Raw genomic sequence first — 20,383 nt, 5'->3', positions numbered from 1 at the left:
TCTTGTCTGACAACATCGTATTTACCCTTCCCCCAATTGTAAACCTTGCCCTGTTGCACGTACCTATCCCTCTCCATTACTAAAGTGAAAGTCACAGAATTGTGGTCACTATCTCCAAAATGCTCCCCCACTAACAAATCTATCACTTGCCCTGGCTCATTACCCAGTACTAAATCCAATATTGCCCCTCCTCTGGTCGGACAATCTACATACTGTGTTAGAAAAGCTTCCTGGACACACTGCACAAACACCACCCCATCCAAACTATTTGATCTAAAGAGTTTCCACTCAATATTTGGGAAGTTAAAGTCGCCCATGACTACTACCCTATGACTTCTGCACCTTTCCAAAATCTGTTTCCCAATCTGTTCATCCACATCTCTGCTACTATTGGGGGGCCTATAGAAAACTCCTAACAAGGTGACTGCTATTTCTGACTTCAACCCATACTACCTCAATAGGGTGATACTCTTCGAACTGTCTTTCTGCAGCTGTTATACTATCTCTAATTAATAATGCCACCCCCCCCCCACCTCTTTTACCACCCTCCCTAATCTTATTGAAACATCTATAACCAGGGACCTCCAACAACCATTTCTGCCCCTCTTCTATCCAAGTTTCCGTGATGGCCACCACATCGTAGTCCCAAGTACCGATCCATGCCTTAAGTTCACCCACCTTATTCCTGATGCTTCTTGCGTTGAAATATACACACTTCAACCCATCTCCGTGCCTGCAAGTACTCTCCTTTGTCAGTGTTCCCTTCCCCACTGCCTCATTACACGCTTTGGCGTCCTGAATATCGGCTACCTTAGTTGCTGGACTACAAATCCGGTTCCCATTCCCCTGCCAAATTAGTTTAAACCCTCCCGAAGAGTACTAGAAAACCTCCCTCCCAGGATATTGGTGCCCCTCTGGTTCAGATGGAACCCGTCCTGTTTGTACAGGTCCCACATTCCCCAGAATGCGCTCCAATTATCCAAATACCTGAAGCCCTCCCTCCTACACCATTCCTGCAGCCACGTGTTCAACTGCACTCTCTCCCTATTCCTAGCCTCGCTATCACGTGGCACCGGCAACAAACCAGAGATGACAACTCGGTCTGTCCTGGCTTTTAACTTCCAGCCTAACTCCCTAAACTTGTTTATTACCTCCACACCCCTTTTCCTACCTATGTCGTTGGTACCAATGTGCACCACGACTTCTGGCTGCTCCCCCTCCCCCTTAAGGATCCTGAAGACACGATCCGAGACATCCCTGGCCCTGGCACCCGGGAGGCAACATACCTTCCGGGAGTCTCGCTCGCGACCACAGAATCTCCTATCTATTCCCCTAAGGGAGATCTCTCTGCTCCTCCACATTGCCAAGAACTCTACCGTTAACTCTGTATTCCGCATTCATATTTGTCCTTCCAAAATGGACAACCTCACACTTTTCAGGGTTAAACTCCATCTGCCACTTCTCAGCCCAGCTCTGCATCCTATCTATGTCTCTTTGCAGCCGACAACAGCCCTCCTTACTATCCACAACTCCACCAATCTTCGTATCGTCTGCAAATTTACTGACCCACTCTTCAACTCCCTCATCCAAGTCATTAATGAAAATCACAAACAGCAGAGGACCCAGAACTGATCCCTGCGGTACGCCACTGGTAACTGGGATCCAGGCTGAATATTTGCCATCCACCACCGCTCTCTGACTTCTATCGGTTAGCCAGTTCGTTATCCAACTGGCCAAATTTCCCACGATCCCATGCCTCCTTACTTTATTAAATCTCCCTTCTCATCCTCTAAAGGACCAATATTTACCTTAGCCATTCTTTTTTGTTTTATGTATTTGTAGAAACTTTTACTATCTGTTTTTATATTCTGAGCAAGTTTACTCTCATAATCTATCTTACTCTTCTTTATAGCTTTTTTAGTAGCTTTCTGTTGCCCCCTAAAGATTTCCCAGTCCTCTAGTCTCCCACTGATCTTTGCTACTTTGTATGTTTTTTCCTTCAATTTGATACTCTCCCTTATTTCCTGAGATATCCACGGTCGATTTTCCCTCTTTTTACCGTCCTTCCTTTTTGTTGGTATAAACCTTTGCTGAGCACTGTGAAAAATCACTTGGAAGGTTCTCCACTGTTCCTCAACTGTTTCACTATAAAGTCTTTGCTCCCAGTCTACCTTAGCTAGTTCTTCTCTCATCCCATTGTAATCTCCTTTGTTTAAGCACAAAACACTAGTGCTTGATTTTACCTTCTCACCCTCCATCTGTATTTTAAATTCCACCATATTGTGATCGCTCCTTCCGAGAGGATCCCTAACTATGAGATCATGAATCAATCCTGTCTCATTACACAGGACCAGATCTAGGACCGCTTGTTCCCTCGTAGGTTCCATTACATACTGTTCTAGGAAACTATCGCGGATACATTCTATAAACTCCTTCTCAAGGCTGCCTTGACCGACCTGGTTAAACCAATCAACATGTAGATTAAAATCCCCCATGATAACTGCTATACCATTTCTACATGCATCTGTTATTTCTTTGTTTATTGCCTGCCCCACCATAATGTTACTATTTGGTGGCCTATAGATTACTCCTATCAGTGACTTTTTCGCCTTACTATTCCTGATTTCCACCCAAATGGATTCAACCTTATCCTCCATAGCACCGATGTCATCCCTTACTGTTGCCCGGATGTCATCCTTAAATAACAGAGCTACACCACCTCCCTTACCATCCACTCTGTTCTTCCGAAAAGTTTGATACCCTCGGATATTTAACTCCCAGTCGTGACCATCCGTTAACCATGTTTCAGTAATGGCCACTAATTTGCACCATCAACTCATTTACCTTATTCCGAATACTACGAGCATTCAGGTAAAGTACACTTATGTTGGCTTTTTTACCTCTGTTCTGAATCTTAACACCTCGATCAGTAACCTCTCCTAAATTATATTTCCTCTTAACCTTTCTCCTAATTTTCCTTGTCGTTGAACCCATATCTTCATGTAACAACCTGCCGCGTCGCTTACCATTAATGTTTTCACTTCCCGTTTTATTTCTTTTAGTATTCCTGGTCCTATTCACTGAGCTCCCCGCAGTCACTGTATCTTGTACTGTCGCCCTTTTTGATTTTTGACTATGGCTTCTCTGCCTTACACTTTCCCGCTTACTGCCTTTTATTTCTGTCCCTGTTTTACTACCTTCCAACTTCCTGCATCGGTTCCCATCCCCCTGCCACATTAGTTTGAACTCTCCCCAACAGCTCTAGCAACCAGGACATCGGTTCCAGTCCTGCCCAGGTGCAGACCGTTCGGTTTGTACTGGTCCCACCTCCCCCAGAAGCGGTTCCAATGTCCCAGGAATTTGAATCCCTCCCTCTTGCACCATCTCTCGAGCCACGCATTCATCCTCTCTATCCTGACATTCCTACTCTGACTAGCTCGTGGCACTGGTAGCAATCCTGAGATTACTACCTTTGAGGTCCTACTTTTTAATTTAACTCCTAGCTCCTAAATTCAGCTTGTAGGACCTCGTCCCGTATTTTACCTATATCGTTGGTGCCTATGTGCACCACGACAGCTGGCTGTTCACCCTCCCCGCCCCAGAATGTCCTGCAGCCACTCCGAGACATCCTTGACCCTTGCACCAGGGAGGCAACATACCATCCTGGAGTCTCGATTGCGTCCGCAGAACCGCCTGTCTATTCCCCTTACAATTGAGTCCCCTATCACTATAGCCCTGCCATTCATCTTCCTGCCCAGCTGCGCAGCAGAGCCAGCCACGGTGACATGAACCTGGCTGCTGCTGCCTTCCCCTGGTGAGCCATCTCCCTCAACAGTATCCAAAGCGGTATATCTATTTTGCAGGGAGATAACCGCAGAGGACACCTGCACTGCCTTCCTACTCTTGCTCTGTCTTTTGATCACCCATTTTCTATCTCCCTCAGTACCTTTCACCTGCGATGTGACCAACTCGCTAAACGTGCTATCCACGACGTCCTCAGCATCGCGGATGCTCCAAAGTGAGTCCATCCGCAGCTCCAGAGCCGTCAAGCGGTCTAACAGGAGCTGCAACTGGACACACTTCTTGCACGTGAAGGAGCCAGGGACAGTGGACGTGTCCCTGAGCTCCCACATCGCACACAAGGAGCATGACACGGGTCTGAGATCTCCTGCCATGTCTTAAACCTTTGGTTAACTTCAACAACTACAATTTCAACCAAAAAAACAAAGAAAAAATAAATAAATATACCAATAAAAAGAAACAGAAAAACAGAAACACTACTTACCAGTCACTTACCAGGGATAAAAAGCACTTCCTCCCCACCCAGCTTCGAATTCCCACCTAGATTCAAATTCCCAAACTCACTCTTAGCTGTGTCTCACTCCTGGCTCTGTCTTCTCTGGCTCACTGGGAGAACTCAAAGATTTTGGGTAATTTGTGAAAGGCAATACAGCAAGTTGTTGTGATGTGCATTGCACTGGTCACCAACCACACTCCAAATCTGAAGGAATTTGGATAAATATTTACAGGGAAGAAAATTTCAAGGCTGTGGGCAAAAAGCAGGCGCGGGGGACACAGATAATTCTTTCTTAGGACTGGTGAAGGCAGGGGAGTGGGACTGGGAAAGCTCTTCCATAGGGTTGGTGAAGGCAGGGGAGTGGGACTGGGAAAGCTCTTCCATAGGGCTGGTGAAGGCAAGGGAGTGGGACTGGGAAAGCTTTTCCCTAGGACTAGTGAAGGCAGGAGAGTGGGACTCGGAAAGCTTTTCCCTAGGACTGGTGAAGGCATGGGAGTGGGACTGGGAAAGCTCTTCCCTAGGACTGGTGAAGGCAGGGGAGTGGGACTGGGAAAGCTCTTCCATAGGGCTGGTGAAGGCAGGGAAGTGGGACTGGGAAAGCTCTTCCCTAGGACTGGTGAAGGCAGGGGAGTGGGACTGGGAAAGCTCTTCCATAAGGCTGGTGAAGGCAGGAGAGTGGGACTGGGAAAGCTCTTCCCTAGGACTGGTGAAGGCAGGGGAGTGGGACTGGGAAAGCTCTTCCATAGGGCTGGTGAAGGCAGGGGAGTGGGACTGGGAAAGCTCTTCCATAGGGCTGGTGAAGGCAGGAGAGTGGGACTGGGAAAGCTCTTCCATCGGACTTGTGAAGGCATGGGAGTGGGACTGGGAAAGCTCTTCCCTAGGACTGGTGAAGGCAGGGAGCGCTGAAAGGCCTCATTCTGTGTTGTACAAGTGTTACATAATTCTACAGTGTGCAACAGCTCATGGCAGAGTTTACAGGACCCAATCCACTATCAGAGACACCGAGTTAGCGTGACAGCGAAATTCTCCATGTTGAGAATCGTCTCCATTAGGAATTTTATGACAAATATTTGTGATCGACTGTAGGAGGAGGTTAAAATAGGATTTCAAACATTAGTGCAGAAATTCTTAATGAGATTCATTAACTCTCTTACCTTTAATGTTGGGTAAAACACAACATGTCTCCCCCCCTGGTGCCTGGAAAAAAAATACCCGTGTTCAGAGCAAGTGTTTCACAATGACCCAAAATCACCCATTAGCCCCTCCGCCCCCATTCGCCCCTCCGTCCCCAACTCACCCATTAGCCCCTCCGTCCCCAACTCGCTCAAAGCCCCTCTACCCCCCTCTCGCCCCTCCATCTCCAATTTGCCCATTAGCCCCTCTATCCCCAATTCGCCCATAGCCCCTCTATCCCCAACTCGCCCATAGCCCCTCTGTCTCCAACTCGCCCATTAGCCCTTCTATTCCCAACTTGCCGATAGCCTCTCCGTCCCCAACTCGCCCATTAGCCTCTCTGCACCTGATTCACCCATTAACCCCTCTATACATAACTCACCCATTAACCCCTCTACAACGACTCACCCATTAACCCCTCTACAACGACTCACCCATTAACCTCACTACACACAACTCGCCCATTAACCCCTCTACACCCGACTCACCCAATAACCCCACTACACACAACTGCCCATTAACCCCTCGACACCTCATTCACCCATTAACCCCTCTACACCGACTCGCCAGTTAACCCCTCTACACCGACTCGGCCATTAACCCCTCTACACCTTACTCACCCATTAATCCCTCTACACCGACTCACCCATTAACCCCTCCACACCCAACTCACCCATGAACCCCTCTCCACCTGACTCACCCATTAACCCCTCTACACCGACTCGGCCATTAACCCCTCTACACCTGACTCACCCATTAACCCCTCTACATCGACTCGGCCATTAACCCCTCTACACCTGACTCACCCATTAACCCCTCTACACCGACTCACCCATTAACCCCTCTACACCGACTCACCCATTAACCCCTCTACACCGACTCACCCATTAACCCCTCTACACCGACTCACCCATTAACCCCTCTACACCGACTCACCCATTAACCCCTCTACACTGACTCATCCATTAACCCCTCTACAACCAACTCACCCATTAACCCCTCTACACTGACTCACCCATCAGTCCCTCTATACCCGGATAGCCCATTAACCCCTCAAACGAAAGAGAAAATGTTGGAAAATCTCAGCAGGTCTGGCAGCATCTGTCGGGAGAGAAAAGAGCTAACGTTTCGAGTCTGATAACTCTTTGTCAAAGCTAACAGACAGAAAAAGTGGGAAATATTTATACTGTGGAGTGAGAATGAAAGATGAGTCATAGCCACAGAAACCCAGGGAAACGGGGTGCTAATGGCCAGAGAAACCAAGGGGAAAGAGGCCAAGGTTAATCCCTCTATACCCGACTCACCCATTAACCCTCTACACCCGACTCACTCATTAGCCCCTCTACATCCGATTCGCTCATTAACCCCTCTAAATCAACTCACCCATTAGTCCCTCTATACCCGTCTCGCCCATTAACCCCTCTATACACAACTCATCTTTCAACCCCTCCATACACAACTCACCCATTAACCCCTCTATACACAACTCACCCATTAACCCCTCTCCGCACAACTCACCCATTAACCCCTCCATACACAACTCACCCATTAACCCCTCCATACACAACTCACCCATTAACCCCTCCATACACAACTCACCCATTAACCCCTCTATACACAACTCACCCATTAACCCCTCTACGCACAATTCACCCATTAACCCCTCCATACACAACTCACCCATTAACCCCTCTATACACAACTCATCTTTCAACCCCTCGATACCAGCTCATTACAATTGGCCTGTCCAATTACTCAGTAGATTTTGAACTCCGATGCTCCTGTTCAGTACTGTTATGGATAGGTATCATGGGAGAACTGGTGAAGGCTAGCACCCAGAGTGGAATACCTGAGCAACTGATGTCATGGAACTTTGGTGATTGATCTGCTCTTTGAGACAAAATATTTTTAAGAACTTGCCTTTTATAATCAAAGTAATGCTCAGCGGTTTGCTCATCCCAAATATGCTTTGCCTTGTAATCTTTCAGAATCTCAATATATCTGAAAAAGGAAAAGCGTCATCGATTAGTTGATTCTGAGATTAAATCTGGCGGTAATTATCATGTTACCTCTCAGTCTGTAGTTCTTACTCCCTCTGAGCACAAGTTGTTTTGCTCAACTTACACCTGCGCAAAAATAGTAGGTTTGCTATCATCATTGTGTGTTCATGATCTGGACTTACATAATGCTGGAAGCAAGGCTGCTGGTAAACTTTACAAAGATTGAACCTTATACTAACTACAATAGTAAGTACAGGCTAAGCATGAGACTCTACATAAAACTGTCCCTCAGTTATCATGTGATCTTGCGTCACTGATGATGTCGACCAAGTATTTACATATTCAACATTAACCACAAGTCTATTGTGTACATTATTTACATTATCCTACATCTCTCCCTAAAGTTTCTGTCTTTATCCCTGGTTCACAGAGATAAGCGCTGTGGTGTCTTCACCCATATCCTGACCTTTTTACACCTCTCTGGAGGTTGCATAGGATTCAGGTTCTCCATGTTCTCTCGAACTCTATAGAGTATGGAAGTATATGAATCTTTAGAGTCTATTGACTTCCTATTCAGCTCGGTTTCTTGATCATATGGGTAGCTAGTCTGTTCCATTGAAGATCTTCTTCATGTAGATACCTGCAGTTTCTCTCACTATTTCACAATCTACATGTAAGATTGCATAATGTGCATCTTTCCAGTAATTGGCCTTCTCAATTCTGAACCCTAAGCCACACAGATTCACCCGGTGGGAGTTCTGATTAATCAAGGACCCTATGGCATTGTTCGTAGCTTCTGGTTTGATTTACACAGTACTGCATCAGACTTGGGGGGGGGGGGAAATCACTTCATCGGACGTGGGGGAAATCGCAGCATCGGACGTGGAAGGAAATCGCTGCATCAGACGTGGGGGGGGAAATATATGCATCGGACATGGGGGGAAAATCGCTGCACCTGATGTGGAGGGAAATCGCGGCATCTGACATGGGGCAAATCGCGGCATCCGACGTGGGGGCAAATCGCTGCATCGGACGTGGGGGGGAAAATTGCTGTGTTGGACGTGGGGGGGGGGGAAAAAAAAAAAAATCGCTGCATCGGACGTGGGGGTAAAATCGCTGCACCTGACGTGGAGGGAAATCGCTGCTTCGGACGTGGGGGGGGGGGGGGGGGGGGGAGGGGAAAAAAAAATCGCTGCACCTGACGTGGAGGGAAATCGCAGCATCCGACATGGGGGCAAATTGCGGCATCCGACGTGGGGGCAAATCACTGCATCGGACGTGGGGGAAAATCGCTGCGTCGGACGTGGGGGGGAAAATCGCTGCATCGGACGTGGGGGGAATATTCGCTGCATCGGACGTGGGGGGAAAATCGCTGCGTCGGACGTGGGGGGAATATTCGCTGCATCGGACGTGGGGGGAATATTCGCTGCATCGGACGTGGGGGAATCACTGCATCTGATGTGGGGGGAAATCGCTACACCTGACGTGGAGAGAAATCGCGGCATCTGACGTGGGGGCAAATCGCTGCGTCGGACGTGGGGGGGAAAATCGCTGCATCGGACGTGGGGGGGAAATCGTTGCATCGGACGTGGGGGGAATATTCGCTGCATCGGACGTGGAGGGGCTGACTGCACCTGACATGGGGTGGGGAAATCACTGCATCTGCCTTGGGGGGAAATCACTGCATCTGACGTGGGGGGAAATCACTGCATCTGACGTGGGGGGAAATCACTGCATCTGACGTGGGGGGGAAATCACTGCATCTGACGTGAGGGGAAATCACTGCATCTGACGTGGGGGGAAATCACTGCATCTGACGTGGGGGGAAATCACTGCATCTGACGTGGGGGGAAATCACTGCATCTGACTTGGGGGGGAAAATCACTGCATCTGACGTGGGGGGAAATCGCTGCACCTGACATGGAGGGAAATCGCGGCATCCGACTTGGGGGCAAATCGCTGCATCGAACGTGGGGGGAAATCGCTGCATCGAACGTGGGGGGGGGGAGAAAATCGCTGCATCGGACGTGGGGGGAAAATCACTGCATCGGACATGGAGAGGCTGACTGCACTTGACATGGGGTGGGGAAATCACTACCTCTGACTTGGGGGGAAATCACTGCATCTGAAGTGGGGGGAAATCGCTGCACCTGACGTGGGGGGGAAAATCACTGTACCTGCCGATTTTTCAGGGGAGTGCGTCACTCTACCTGACGGGGTGGGATCAATGGCACTGTTGAGCCAAGATTTCTCCACCACTCTGGCTAACTGCACTGTTCGTGCTCCGGCACCACTACCTTCTCAGGGGCAATTACGGATGGGAAATAAATGTGAAATTCCCATCCAGAAAATTATTTTACATGAAAAAGCAGCATTAAGAGTACTCTAGAAATACATATCATTGGCATGCTGAGAAATAGCACCTTGACCACAGCGAGTTTCTGTACAAACACCGTCAGAAAACCAATTAAATAAAAGAAATCACTGATAACCAGCAGTATAAAAGAACAGATGAGCAGGACTGGTTACAAGGATTAAAGTTAATCTCAGAGGGTCAGTCATTGCCACAACACACACTCACACTGTTGCAGCTATCTGATTCTCTCTAGAGGTCATTACATTAGGCTCTCATTTTCTACTGATCATTCTGGAATAGAATCACTACAGTGCAGAAGAAAAACATTCGGCCCATCTAGTCAGCACCCACACCCCGAAACATCACCCTGTCCAGGCCCATGCCCCATCCTATCCCCGTAACACCCCCTAACCTTTTGCACCTAAGGGGCAATTTAACGTGGCCAATCCACCTAACCTGCACTATGGGAGGAAACCGGAGTACCCGGAGGAAACCCCACGCAGACGTGGGGAGAAGGTGCAGACTCCACACAGACAGTTACCCAAGGTCCAATTGCCGCCCCCTGACAAAGAAACAGAACAGAGGTGAGGCAGGTGCTCACTGGCTGTTGAGAGAGCAGGTATCGCAGTGCAGGCAAAATCTCCAACTTCGGGCAGCATGGTGGCACAGTGGGTTAGCCCTGCTGCCTCACGGCGCTCAGGTCCCAGGTTCAATGCCGGCTCTGGGTCACTGTCCGTGTGGAGTTTGCACATTCTCCCCGTGTTTGTGTGGGTTTCGCCCCCACAACCCAAAGATGAGCAGGCTAGGTGGTTTGCCACCCTAAATTGCCTCTTACTTGGAAAAAATGAATTGGGTACTCTAAATTTAAAAAAAATATACAATCCCCAACTTCAGACACAATGGACAATTCGCTAGGATCCGAGTACCCTCAACATTTACAGGAGACAAACTGAAAAGGTTCCTTAAACACAATGTCAGCTGCAAATAAGTCTGATGAAACTTTGGATACACAAGATGTGACTCCGCTAATGAACATGGTTGAACAACTGGGTGCACAATTTATTGACCACATACAGCAGCTGATTGAAACAGCCGCTCTAGCATTGCCATCAAACCTGCTTCGATGAAGAGTGCAGGAGAGCACGCCAGGTGCAGCAGCAGGCATACTGAAAAATGGTGTCCACCTGGTGAAGCTAAAACAGAGAGCTACCTGCGTGCCAAACAGTATAAGTGGCATGCAAATGTGTGGTGTAAAACCACAACTAATGGATCGGGTTTAGGTTCTGCAGTCCTGCCACACCAGCGTGAATGTTGGTGGCCAATTAAACAACTCACTGGAGGAGGAGGCTCCACAAATATACCCATCCAAGGCTGAGGCATTCGCAACAATCTTCAGCCGGAAGTGCTGAGTGGGTGATCCATCTCAGACTCCTCCGGTGGTCCCCAGCATCACAGATGTCAGTGTTCAGCCGATTTGATTCACTCCATGTGATATCAAGAAACGCCTGAAGGCACTGGATATGCAAAGGCGATGGGCCCGCACAGTATTCCAGCAATAGTACTGAAGATTTGTGCTCCAGAATCTGCCGTGCCCCTAGCCAAGCTGTTCCAGTACAGCTACAACACTGGCATCTACCTGGCAATGTGGAAAATTGCCCAGGACAAATCCAACCTGGCTAATTTCCACCCCCAGCAGTTTATTCTCAATCATCAGCAAAGTGTTAGAAGGTGTTGTCAACAGAGCCATCAAGCGGCACTTAAATCTGCAATAACTTTCTCAGATGCTCAGTCTGTGTTCCACCAGGGTCACTCAGCTCCTGACCTCAGTACAGCCTTGGTTCAAACTTGGAAAAAAGAGCTGAATGCCAGAGATGAGGTGAGAGGGACTGCCCTCAATTCCAAGACAGTATTCGGCCGTGTATGGCATCAAGGGGCCCTAGCAAAACTGGAGTCAATGGGAATCAGGGGGGAAACTCTGTGCTGGTTGGAGTCATACCTGGCACAAAGGAAGATGTTTGTGGTGGTTGGAGGTCAATCATCTCAACTCCAGGACATCACTGCAGGAGTTCCTCAGGGTAGTGCCTGAGGCCCAACCATCTTCAGCTGCTTCATCAATGACCTTTCCTCCATCATAAGGTCAGAACTGGGGTTGTTTGCAGATGACGACACAATGTTTAGCAACATTTGCGATTCCTCAGATACTGAAGCAGTCCATGTCCAAATGCAGCAAGACCTGGACAATATCCAGACTTATGCTAAGTGGCAAGTTACATTTGCGCCACACAAGTGTCATCTCTAAAAAGAGGTGTTCGAATCATCACACCATGATATTTAATGGCATTACCATCGCTGAATCCCCCACTATCAACATCCTGGTGGTTACCATTGACCAGGCACTGAACTGGACTAGCCATATAAATATTGTGGCTACAAGAACAGGCCAGAGGCTGGGAATTCGGAGGTAAATAACACATTCCTGACTCCCTAAAACCTGTCCACCATCTAAAAAGCATAACTCAGGAATTTGAAGGAGGGACTTCCGGTGTTGGCCATGGAGTGAGTGGTCGCATATTTGGCAGCTCCCACTCACGGTGGTCTTTTTGTGGCCTTTACGCCGGTCTGTCGCAGGAACTTTGTAAGAAAAAGGTGCAGAAGTGAGAGCGGAAGAGAGTGACCCCTAGTTTATGGAGCTGCGGTCCAGAAGTGCCCGGAAAAAAGTGAACCTGTTGGTTGAGGCAAACGAGAAGCAGACAGTGCACGCGGAGATGGCGAACAGGCAGGGTCTGGCCCCGTAGGCTCAGTGGTCGATGGACCAGTTGTGAGCTTCCTCAATGAGAAGTTCACCCAACTGTGGAAGGAAATTGTGGAGGACCTGGCCCGGGCGGTGGACTCCGTGGAGACGAGACTGGAGGCCCAGGGACAAGTGATCCAGAGGCTGATGGAGCAGGCGGGGGAGCAGGAAGGCTAGTCCACCTCGATGGCAGCAGAGATTGGGCTGATGCGTGACCAGAAGAAGCGACTGATGGGGAGAAGGGAGAGGACCTGGAGAATCGTTCACGGAGGCAGAATATTCGGATCGTGGGTCTGCCAGAGGGCATTGAAAGATTGGAGGCGGGTACGTACATCGGGAAGACGCTGGAGAAGCTGCTTGGGGAAGGTGCGGTCAACCGATCTTTGGAGGTAGATCAGGTCCACAGGGTGCTGATGCGCAAACCCCAGGGGGGTGAGCCACCGAGGGCGATGGTGATGCAATTGCATTGGTCCTGGACAAGGAACGCATTATGAAATGGGCTCGGCAGACAAGGCAATGCACTTGGGAAGCCGTCGAGATTGGGGTGTATCAAAACCTGGGGTCAGAGCTGGCGAAGAGGAGGACGGGTTTTAATAGGGTCAAGTTGGCCCTGTTCAAGAAGGGAGTAAAGTTTGGATTTCTGTACCCGGCTCGCCTATGGGTGACCTATGGGGGTCGGGAGTTGTACTTTGGCTCGGCGGAAGAGTCAGCAGACTGTATGAAGGAGAATGGACTGGCAGGAGAAGGATGATCTTGAACTCTGATTGAGGAGAGCTGAACTATTCTGTGAAAAACTTTGGGTTTATGCTGTTTAGATTTTTTTTTCTGTGTTTTTCAGTTCTGGTTGAGGTTAGGCCGGTTGCTGGGCTTTGTTAAGGGATGATGGTGGACCTTTGTGTTCGGACCTTGGGAGAGATTGTTTGTTTGTTTTTACTTCTTGCCTTTGTTTTGACTGTTTGCACTAAGAGCGGGGGGAGGGGAATCAGTGGGGGGGTAAGATGCTAGGCCCCATGGGCGGGGGTCTGCCAGGCTAGCTGGGTGGGCTAGTTCATGGAAGCAAAGTGGGGAAGTGGGGGATGAGCTGAAGAACGATGGTGAGGGGGGGGGGGGGATTATACTGCTGACGGGGAGGGGAGGAGGGTTGATGACGGTAGTTTCCCGAGGGCGGGCCAGGGGGTGGGACATGGGCCGCAGACTGGCCTAGGAGAGGTTATCGTTGATCGGCAGGGGAGGGGAGTGGGGTGCTCCCCGACTGGACTGGTCACGTGGAACGTTCGGAGACTGAATGGACCAGTCAAAAGGGCCCGTATATTTGTGCACTTGAGGTAACAAGACGGATGTGGCCATGCTGCAGGAGACACATTTGAAGGTGGGGGGCCAGATTAGGTTAGGGAAGGGATGGGTGTGACAGGTGTTCCATTCGGGGTTAGATCTTAAAACAAGGGGGGTGGCGATCCTGGTTAATAAGCGGGTGGCATTCGAGGTGGGGAATATAGAAGCAGACCCGGGGGTTAGATATGTTATGGTTAGTGGGAAGCTGGAGGGAATGGCCATGGTATTGGTAAATATATATGCCCCAAACTGGGATGACGTTGAGTTTGTTAGACGAGTACTGGGAAAGATACCAGACCTAGATTCACATCGACTGATTATGGGGGGGACATTTCAATACGGTTCTGGAGCCAAGATTGGACCGGTCGAGTTCTAAGTCTGGGAAGGTATCAGCTATGGCAAGGGAGCTCCGGGGGTTCATGGAGCGCATGTGGGGGGGGGGGAGAGAGAAGAGTCGATCCGTGGAGATTTGGGAGCCCGAGGAGTAAGAAGTTTTCATTCTCCTCCCAAGTGCATAAGGTGTATTCCCGGATAGACTTCTTTGTGATGACAAAACGCTGCTGGCTGAGGTGGTAGATGCTGAATATCCAGCAATAGTGGTGTCAGACCACACCCCGCACTGGGTAGGCCTGCAAGTTAGCAAAGGAAAGGCCCAGCGCCCGCAATGGAGGTTGGATGTGGGGCTGTTAGCGGAGAATGAGGTATGTGAACATGTGAGGGAGGCCAATTGGGGATATATGGGGATCAATGACACGGGTGAGGTTTTGGCAGGGGGGGGTTTACGAGGCACTGAAGGCGGTTATTAGGGGAAAATTCATCTCAATTCGGGGCCATAAGGAGAAGGCTGAGCAGGCGGAGTTGGACAGAGAGAGAGAGAGAGAGAGAGAGATGGTTTTGGATCCAGCGGGGGTAAATGATGTGTTTCGGGAGTTTTATCGTAAATTGTATAAATCGGAACCCCCATCCGAGGCGGAGGTTATGAAACGATTTCTGGGGAAACTGGAGTTTCCAAGGATAGATGAGGAGTTGGTGGAGGATTTGGGAGCCCCAATTGGGCTTTGGGATGTTATAGACGGGTTGGGGGCGATGCAATCGGGACCAGATGGATACCCGCTGGAGTTTTATAAAAAGTTTTCCGAGCTGTTGGGGCCGCTCTTGGTAAAGGCTTTTAACAAGTCAAATGAGCTGGGAGTGTTCCCCCCAACGTTATTGCAGGCATTTATTTCCCTTACTTTGAAGCGGGATAAGGATCGGAGAGCTGTGGCTCATATAGGCCGATCTCCCTGTTAAATGTAGATGCGAAATTGCTGACAAAGATCTTGGCCACACGCATAGAGAATTGTGTCCTAGGGTTAATAGGGGAGGACCAGACGGGATTTGTTAAGGGACGACACCTGACATCTAACATTAGGCGGCTCCTAAATGAGATAATGATGCCTGCGGAGGAGCGCAAGGTCGAGGTGGTAGTGGCCATTCATGCAGAAAAGGCCTTTGATCGGGTGGAGTGGAAGTACTTGTGGGATGTTCTGGGAAGGTTTGGGTTTGGGCAGGGATTTGTGGATTGGGTCCGGTTGCTATATCAGGCACCGGTGGTGAATGTAACGATAAACCGGGTTTGATCAGAATATTTTAGTCTGTGCCGGGGGACGAGACAGGTGCGTCCACTCTCCCCATTACTGTTTGCCCTGGCCATAGAGACTTTGGCAATGGCGCGGAGAGCATCGAACATTTGGCAGGGGATAGTGAGGGGGGGGGGTGGAACATAGGGTCTCGCTCCATGCAGACAACTTGCTCCTTCATATAATAGACCCGTTGGGGAGAATTGCAGGAATTATGGCGGAATTTGGTCGGTTCTCAGGTTAAAAACTGAAAATGGGCAAGAGTGAGGTTTTTGCGATCCAGGCAAGGGGGCAGGAGAGGAGACTGAGGGAGATACCGTTCAAAGTGGTGGGAGGGAGTTTTAGGCACCTGGGGATTCAAGCGGCAAGGGACTGGGATCAGTTCCATAAACTAAATTTGGGCAGGGTGATTGAGCAAATGAAAGGGGACTTCCATAGGTGGGACGTGTCCCCGCTGTCACTGGCGGGGAGGGTACAGACTGCGAAAATGACAGCCCTCCCAAGATTGCTGTTCGTATTTCAGTGTCTTCCAATCTTCATCCCCAAGGCATTTTTTAGGAAGGTGAACACGGCGATCTCGGGTTTTATATGGGCCGGGAGCGTCCCGAGGGTGAAGGTCTTCTTGAACGGGGGTGCGAGGAGGGGGGGGGGGTTGGCCCTTCCGAACCTTATAATTACAACTGGGCGGCTAATATATCGATGATTAGGAAATGGATAGTGGGGGAGTGGTTGTTGTGGGAGCGAGTGGAGGAGGCACCTTGCAAGGGCACGAGTCTGAAGGCTTTGTTAACAGCACCGCTGCCGTTCTCGCCGGCTCGGTACTCCACAAGCCCAGTGGTAGTGGCAGCCCTGAGAGTGTGGGGGCAATGGAGGCAGCACATGAGGCTGGAGGGGGTGTCGGTGTGGTCACCGATCTGTGACAATCACCGGTTCGCTCTGGGGAGGACTGGACAGGGGCTTCAGGAGTTGGCAGCGGGCAGGGATTGAGAGGTTTTGGGATCTCTTCATTGAGGAGAGTTTCCCGAGCCTGGAGGAGTTTGAGTTACCAGGTGGGAATGGGTTCCGGTACCTGCACGTACAGGATTTTGTTCGGAGGCAGGTCCCGAGCTTCCCTCACCTCCCACTAAGGGGACTGCAGGATAAGGTGTTGTAGAAAACAAGAGTTGGGGAGGGGAGGATCTCGGAAATATATAAGGAACTGATGGAGTGGGAAGGGGTCCCAATTGGGGAGGTGAAGAGGAAGTGGGAAGACGAGTTGGGGGGGGGGGAAGAGTTGGAAGTCAGGTTGTGGGAAAAGGCCCGGAGGAGAGTCAATGTATCCTCGTCGTGTGCCAGAGATCTATTACCGTGGAAGATTCATTCTGCATAGTGTAATGGAGAGGAGTCTATTACTGAGGTAAATTTACTCTGCTCAATGTAATGATGAAGAGTCTATTACTGAAGTAGGTTCATTCTGCACAGTGTATGGAGAGGAGTCTATTTCTGAGGAAGATTCACTCTGTACAGTGTAATGGAGAAGATTCTGTTACTGAGGCAGATTCACTCTGCTCGTCGCTCTTCAGCAAGTGCTCACACCCTCTCCCATTCCTTACAGGTATTACACGGTATGGATGATATCTTGGACCCCGTGAAACTTGCCCTCGTGGTGCTGCTGGCAGAATAGGTGGCCAAACGCTGGAGGAGGCAGCGGCGGCTGTGTCGACAGAGGCTTAAGGCGGAGCCCCATGTCTAGAGCCCAGCCCTACACCCTGAGGACTCGGCCACATCAGGCCAGGGAGGGGCCCAGAGGTGGAGGCCTGTGAAGGCACAAGGCGCTCAAGCGTCGCTGGTCTTTCGAACAGATGACGGAGAACATGTGCTGCAGGAGGCTCGACCTCAACAAGGGGACAGTGCGGCACCTGTGCCATGTCCTCGCGAACTTGGCACCACATGGAGTAGGAGGATACCCACTCCTGGTGGCCGTCAAAATCACCGCAGCCCTGAACCTCTATTTCTCAGGATCATTCCAGGGCTCGAGCAGGGACTGGTGCGACATCTCACAAGCTGCACGCCATATGTGCATCCGTGAAGTCAGGGATGCCGTTTGCCATGACATAAAACTATGTAAACTTTGACATGGACCAGACCCAATAAGATGTCCGGGCAGCAGGATTCTTTGCCATTGGTGGGATGCCCCAGGTCCAAGGTCTAATAGATGGCATGCATGTCCCATTGCGCTCACCAGGCTGTCAGGGAGTTCTCGACATCAACAAGGGGTTCTACTCCCTGAACATCCAGCTCGTGTGTGACCACCACATAAAGATCATGCACGTATGTGCATGTTTCCCAGTGAGTGTGCACGTTTCCCAGCGAGTGTGCACATTTCCCAGCGAGTGTGCACGACATCTACATCCCCAGCCTCTTTTATTACTGTGTAATATCTGTAAGGAATTGGGAGAGGGTGCGAGACTGACAACCAGCGATGTCTTCCACCCCGGGGACCCTCCATGTCTCTCATTGCTTCCCCCCACCTCCCTGCCATCGGACACACCCTGCCCACCACCCAGGATGGTCAGTTGGCTCTTGGGGGATAAGGGGTACTCACTTAGAACCTGGCTAATGATGTCTGTAAGGAGGCCATTGACCGATGCAGAGACCAGATACAATGAGGCTCATGCGGCCACCCGGTCTGTCATTGAGCGGCATCGGACTGCTCAAGATGCGGTTCCAATGCCTGAACCGATCTTGTGGTGCACTGTAGTACACCCCTAGAGCGTCGCCCGCTTTGTGGTTGTCTGCTGTGTCCTCTGCAACCTGGCACAGCAGTGTGGTGACGTGCTGGAGGAATATATGGCGAGGAGGTGCTGGACCAAGAAGGACTGGAGGATGAGCCCGGGAACCAGCTGGATGATGGAGTACAGGCAGGAATGGCGAGGGTCCGGCAAGTGTGGAGGGCCAGGATGGCCCTCATCCTCGCCTGTTTAACCCAGGATGTGGGCCTGCCCGTTATTCCGCCTCTCCCCAAAGTCCCCCCTTTTCCCGTGCCCCCCCCCCCCCCCCCCCACTGTCTTCCCCCTACCCCCTCACCATCCCCATGGGGAAGAGTTTATGACTGAAGTAGATTCACTCTTCACAGTGTAACGGACAGGAGGTAGATTCACTCTGCACAGTATAGCGGAGAGGAGTCAAATTCATTCTGCACATTGTAATGAACAGGAGCCACTAACTGTGGTGGTGTAATTTAGAGGCTAACCCCATTTTACTGGGTAGCAGAGATCCCTTTGCCCCTAAAGCTTCAGAGACTTGGACAACCTACAATGCAGCTCAAAGACTGCAAATTACACCCAGTAAGGCTTTTGCAAGATCTTCCAAGTTCAGTGTTAAGAAAGACAGTCCAACAGCAGAGTCCTATCCCAGTTTTGAGGCACTAATCACCCCAAAACCAGCTCCACTGGGCATGTTATGTTGTTTGTTTTCCTGTTACCACAGACCGCTGAGTACTCAGAACTCAGTTGCAGCAGGAGCCTCCCTGGACAGTTGAAAGGCTTTATGGATTTCTCTTAGTGTCCCTGAAGACGATTTAATCCCCAAAAATGTGGAAGATTTATTTGGGAAAGCACCACACATAGCGAGAGTTCTACAGAACATGCAGAGGTGAAGTTGCAGTATCAGAGAGAATACACAAACCTCCAAGCAACTCATCTGTCCCACCCTCCAACATCTGCTCTGCATGTAACAGCCACCTCTGAACCCAGCACACCAGAGTGGAAGCAAGTTATCCTCCATCCCTAAAGGCTGCTGAGGAAGTTATGAACACTTCACACCATTCAGCTGAATTGCTATGGGACCATTATCAGTTAGTACATCAGATTCAACTGCAGTAGACAGGTGTCAGTTTGAAATTGTTGAAATTCAGGCTGCATGGTAGGCAGGCTGCTGCCTCACGGCGCCGAGGATCCGGGTTTTATCCCGGCTCTGGGTCACTGTGTGGAGTTTGCTCATTCTCCCAGTGTCTGCGTGGGTCTCACCCCCACAGCCCAAAGATGTGCAGGGTAGGTGGATTGGCCGCGCTAAATAGCCCCTTAATTGGAAACTGTAATTGGCTGCTCTAAATTTATTTAAAAGAAAAATAAAATGTTGAAATTGAGAATTGCAGAATTGAAAACTGAAGAAACACAATATAAAACCACTCATTCAGATTCATGATGAGACACTGAGGAGATAAAATGACTTATTAATGGGTATATTTCTGCTCGTCAAGGTGAGAAATGTCGAAGATGTTTTATTAACTAGTTTGGACTTAAAATTGAAAGAGTACATCTCCCTCTACGTTGTCTCCATGAAACACTCCCAGGGCAGGTACATCACGGGGTTAGATACAGAGTAAAGCTCCCTCTACACTCTCCCCATCAAACACTCCCAGGGCAGGTACATCACAGGGTTAGATACAGAGTAAAGCCCCATCTACATTGCCCCATCAGCTTCCCGTACCAGCCTCCCCGAACAGGCGCCGGAATGTGGCGACTAGGGGCTTTTCACAGTAACTTCATTTGAAGCCTACTTGTGACAATAAGCGATTTTCATTTCATTCATTTCTACACTGTCCCCATCAAACACTCTCAGGACGGGTACAGCACGGGGTTAGATACAGAGTAAAGCACCATCTACACTGTCCCCATCAAACACTCTCAGGACGGGTATAGCACGGGGTTAGATACAGAGTAAAGCTCCCAGGACGGTTATAGCACGGGGTTAGATACAGAGTAAAGCTCCCTCGACACTCTCCCCATCAAACACTCCTAGGACAGGTACAGCATGGGGATCGACACAGAGTAA

At 49.9% G+C, this 20,383-nt stretch overlaps 1 protein-coding gene across 1 annotated transcript in view; it reads right to left on the bottom strand.

Moving 5' to 3' along the window:
• chid1 (chitinase domain containing 1) overlaps nt 1-20,383 on the bottom strand; it is a 234,762-nt gene that overhangs the window by 13,374 nt on the left and 201,005 nt on the right. Inside the window, exons 10-11 of the mRNA XM_072518783.1 lie at nt 7,391-7,471; nt 5,452-5,494 (exon numbers count right to left, since the gene is read on the bottom strand). Coding sequence (XP_072374884.1) covers nt 5,452-5,494; nt 7,391-7,471 — 124 coding nt within the window. The remainder of the gene's footprint in view (nt 1-5,451; nt 5,495-7,390; nt 7,472-20,383) is intronic.

Source organism: Scyliorhinus torazame, chromosome 10 (genome assembly GCF_047496885.1).
Source record: "Scyliorhinus torazame isolate Kashiwa2021f chromosome 10, sScyTor2.1, whole genome shotgun sequence".
Classification (NCBI taxonomy): Eukaryota; Metazoa; Chordata; class Chondrichthyes; order Carcharhiniformes; family Scyliorhinidae; genus Scyliorhinus; species Scyliorhinus torazame.
Note: the sequence above shows the minus strand (reverse complement) of the source record. Positions and strands in the feature narration are given on the sequence as shown.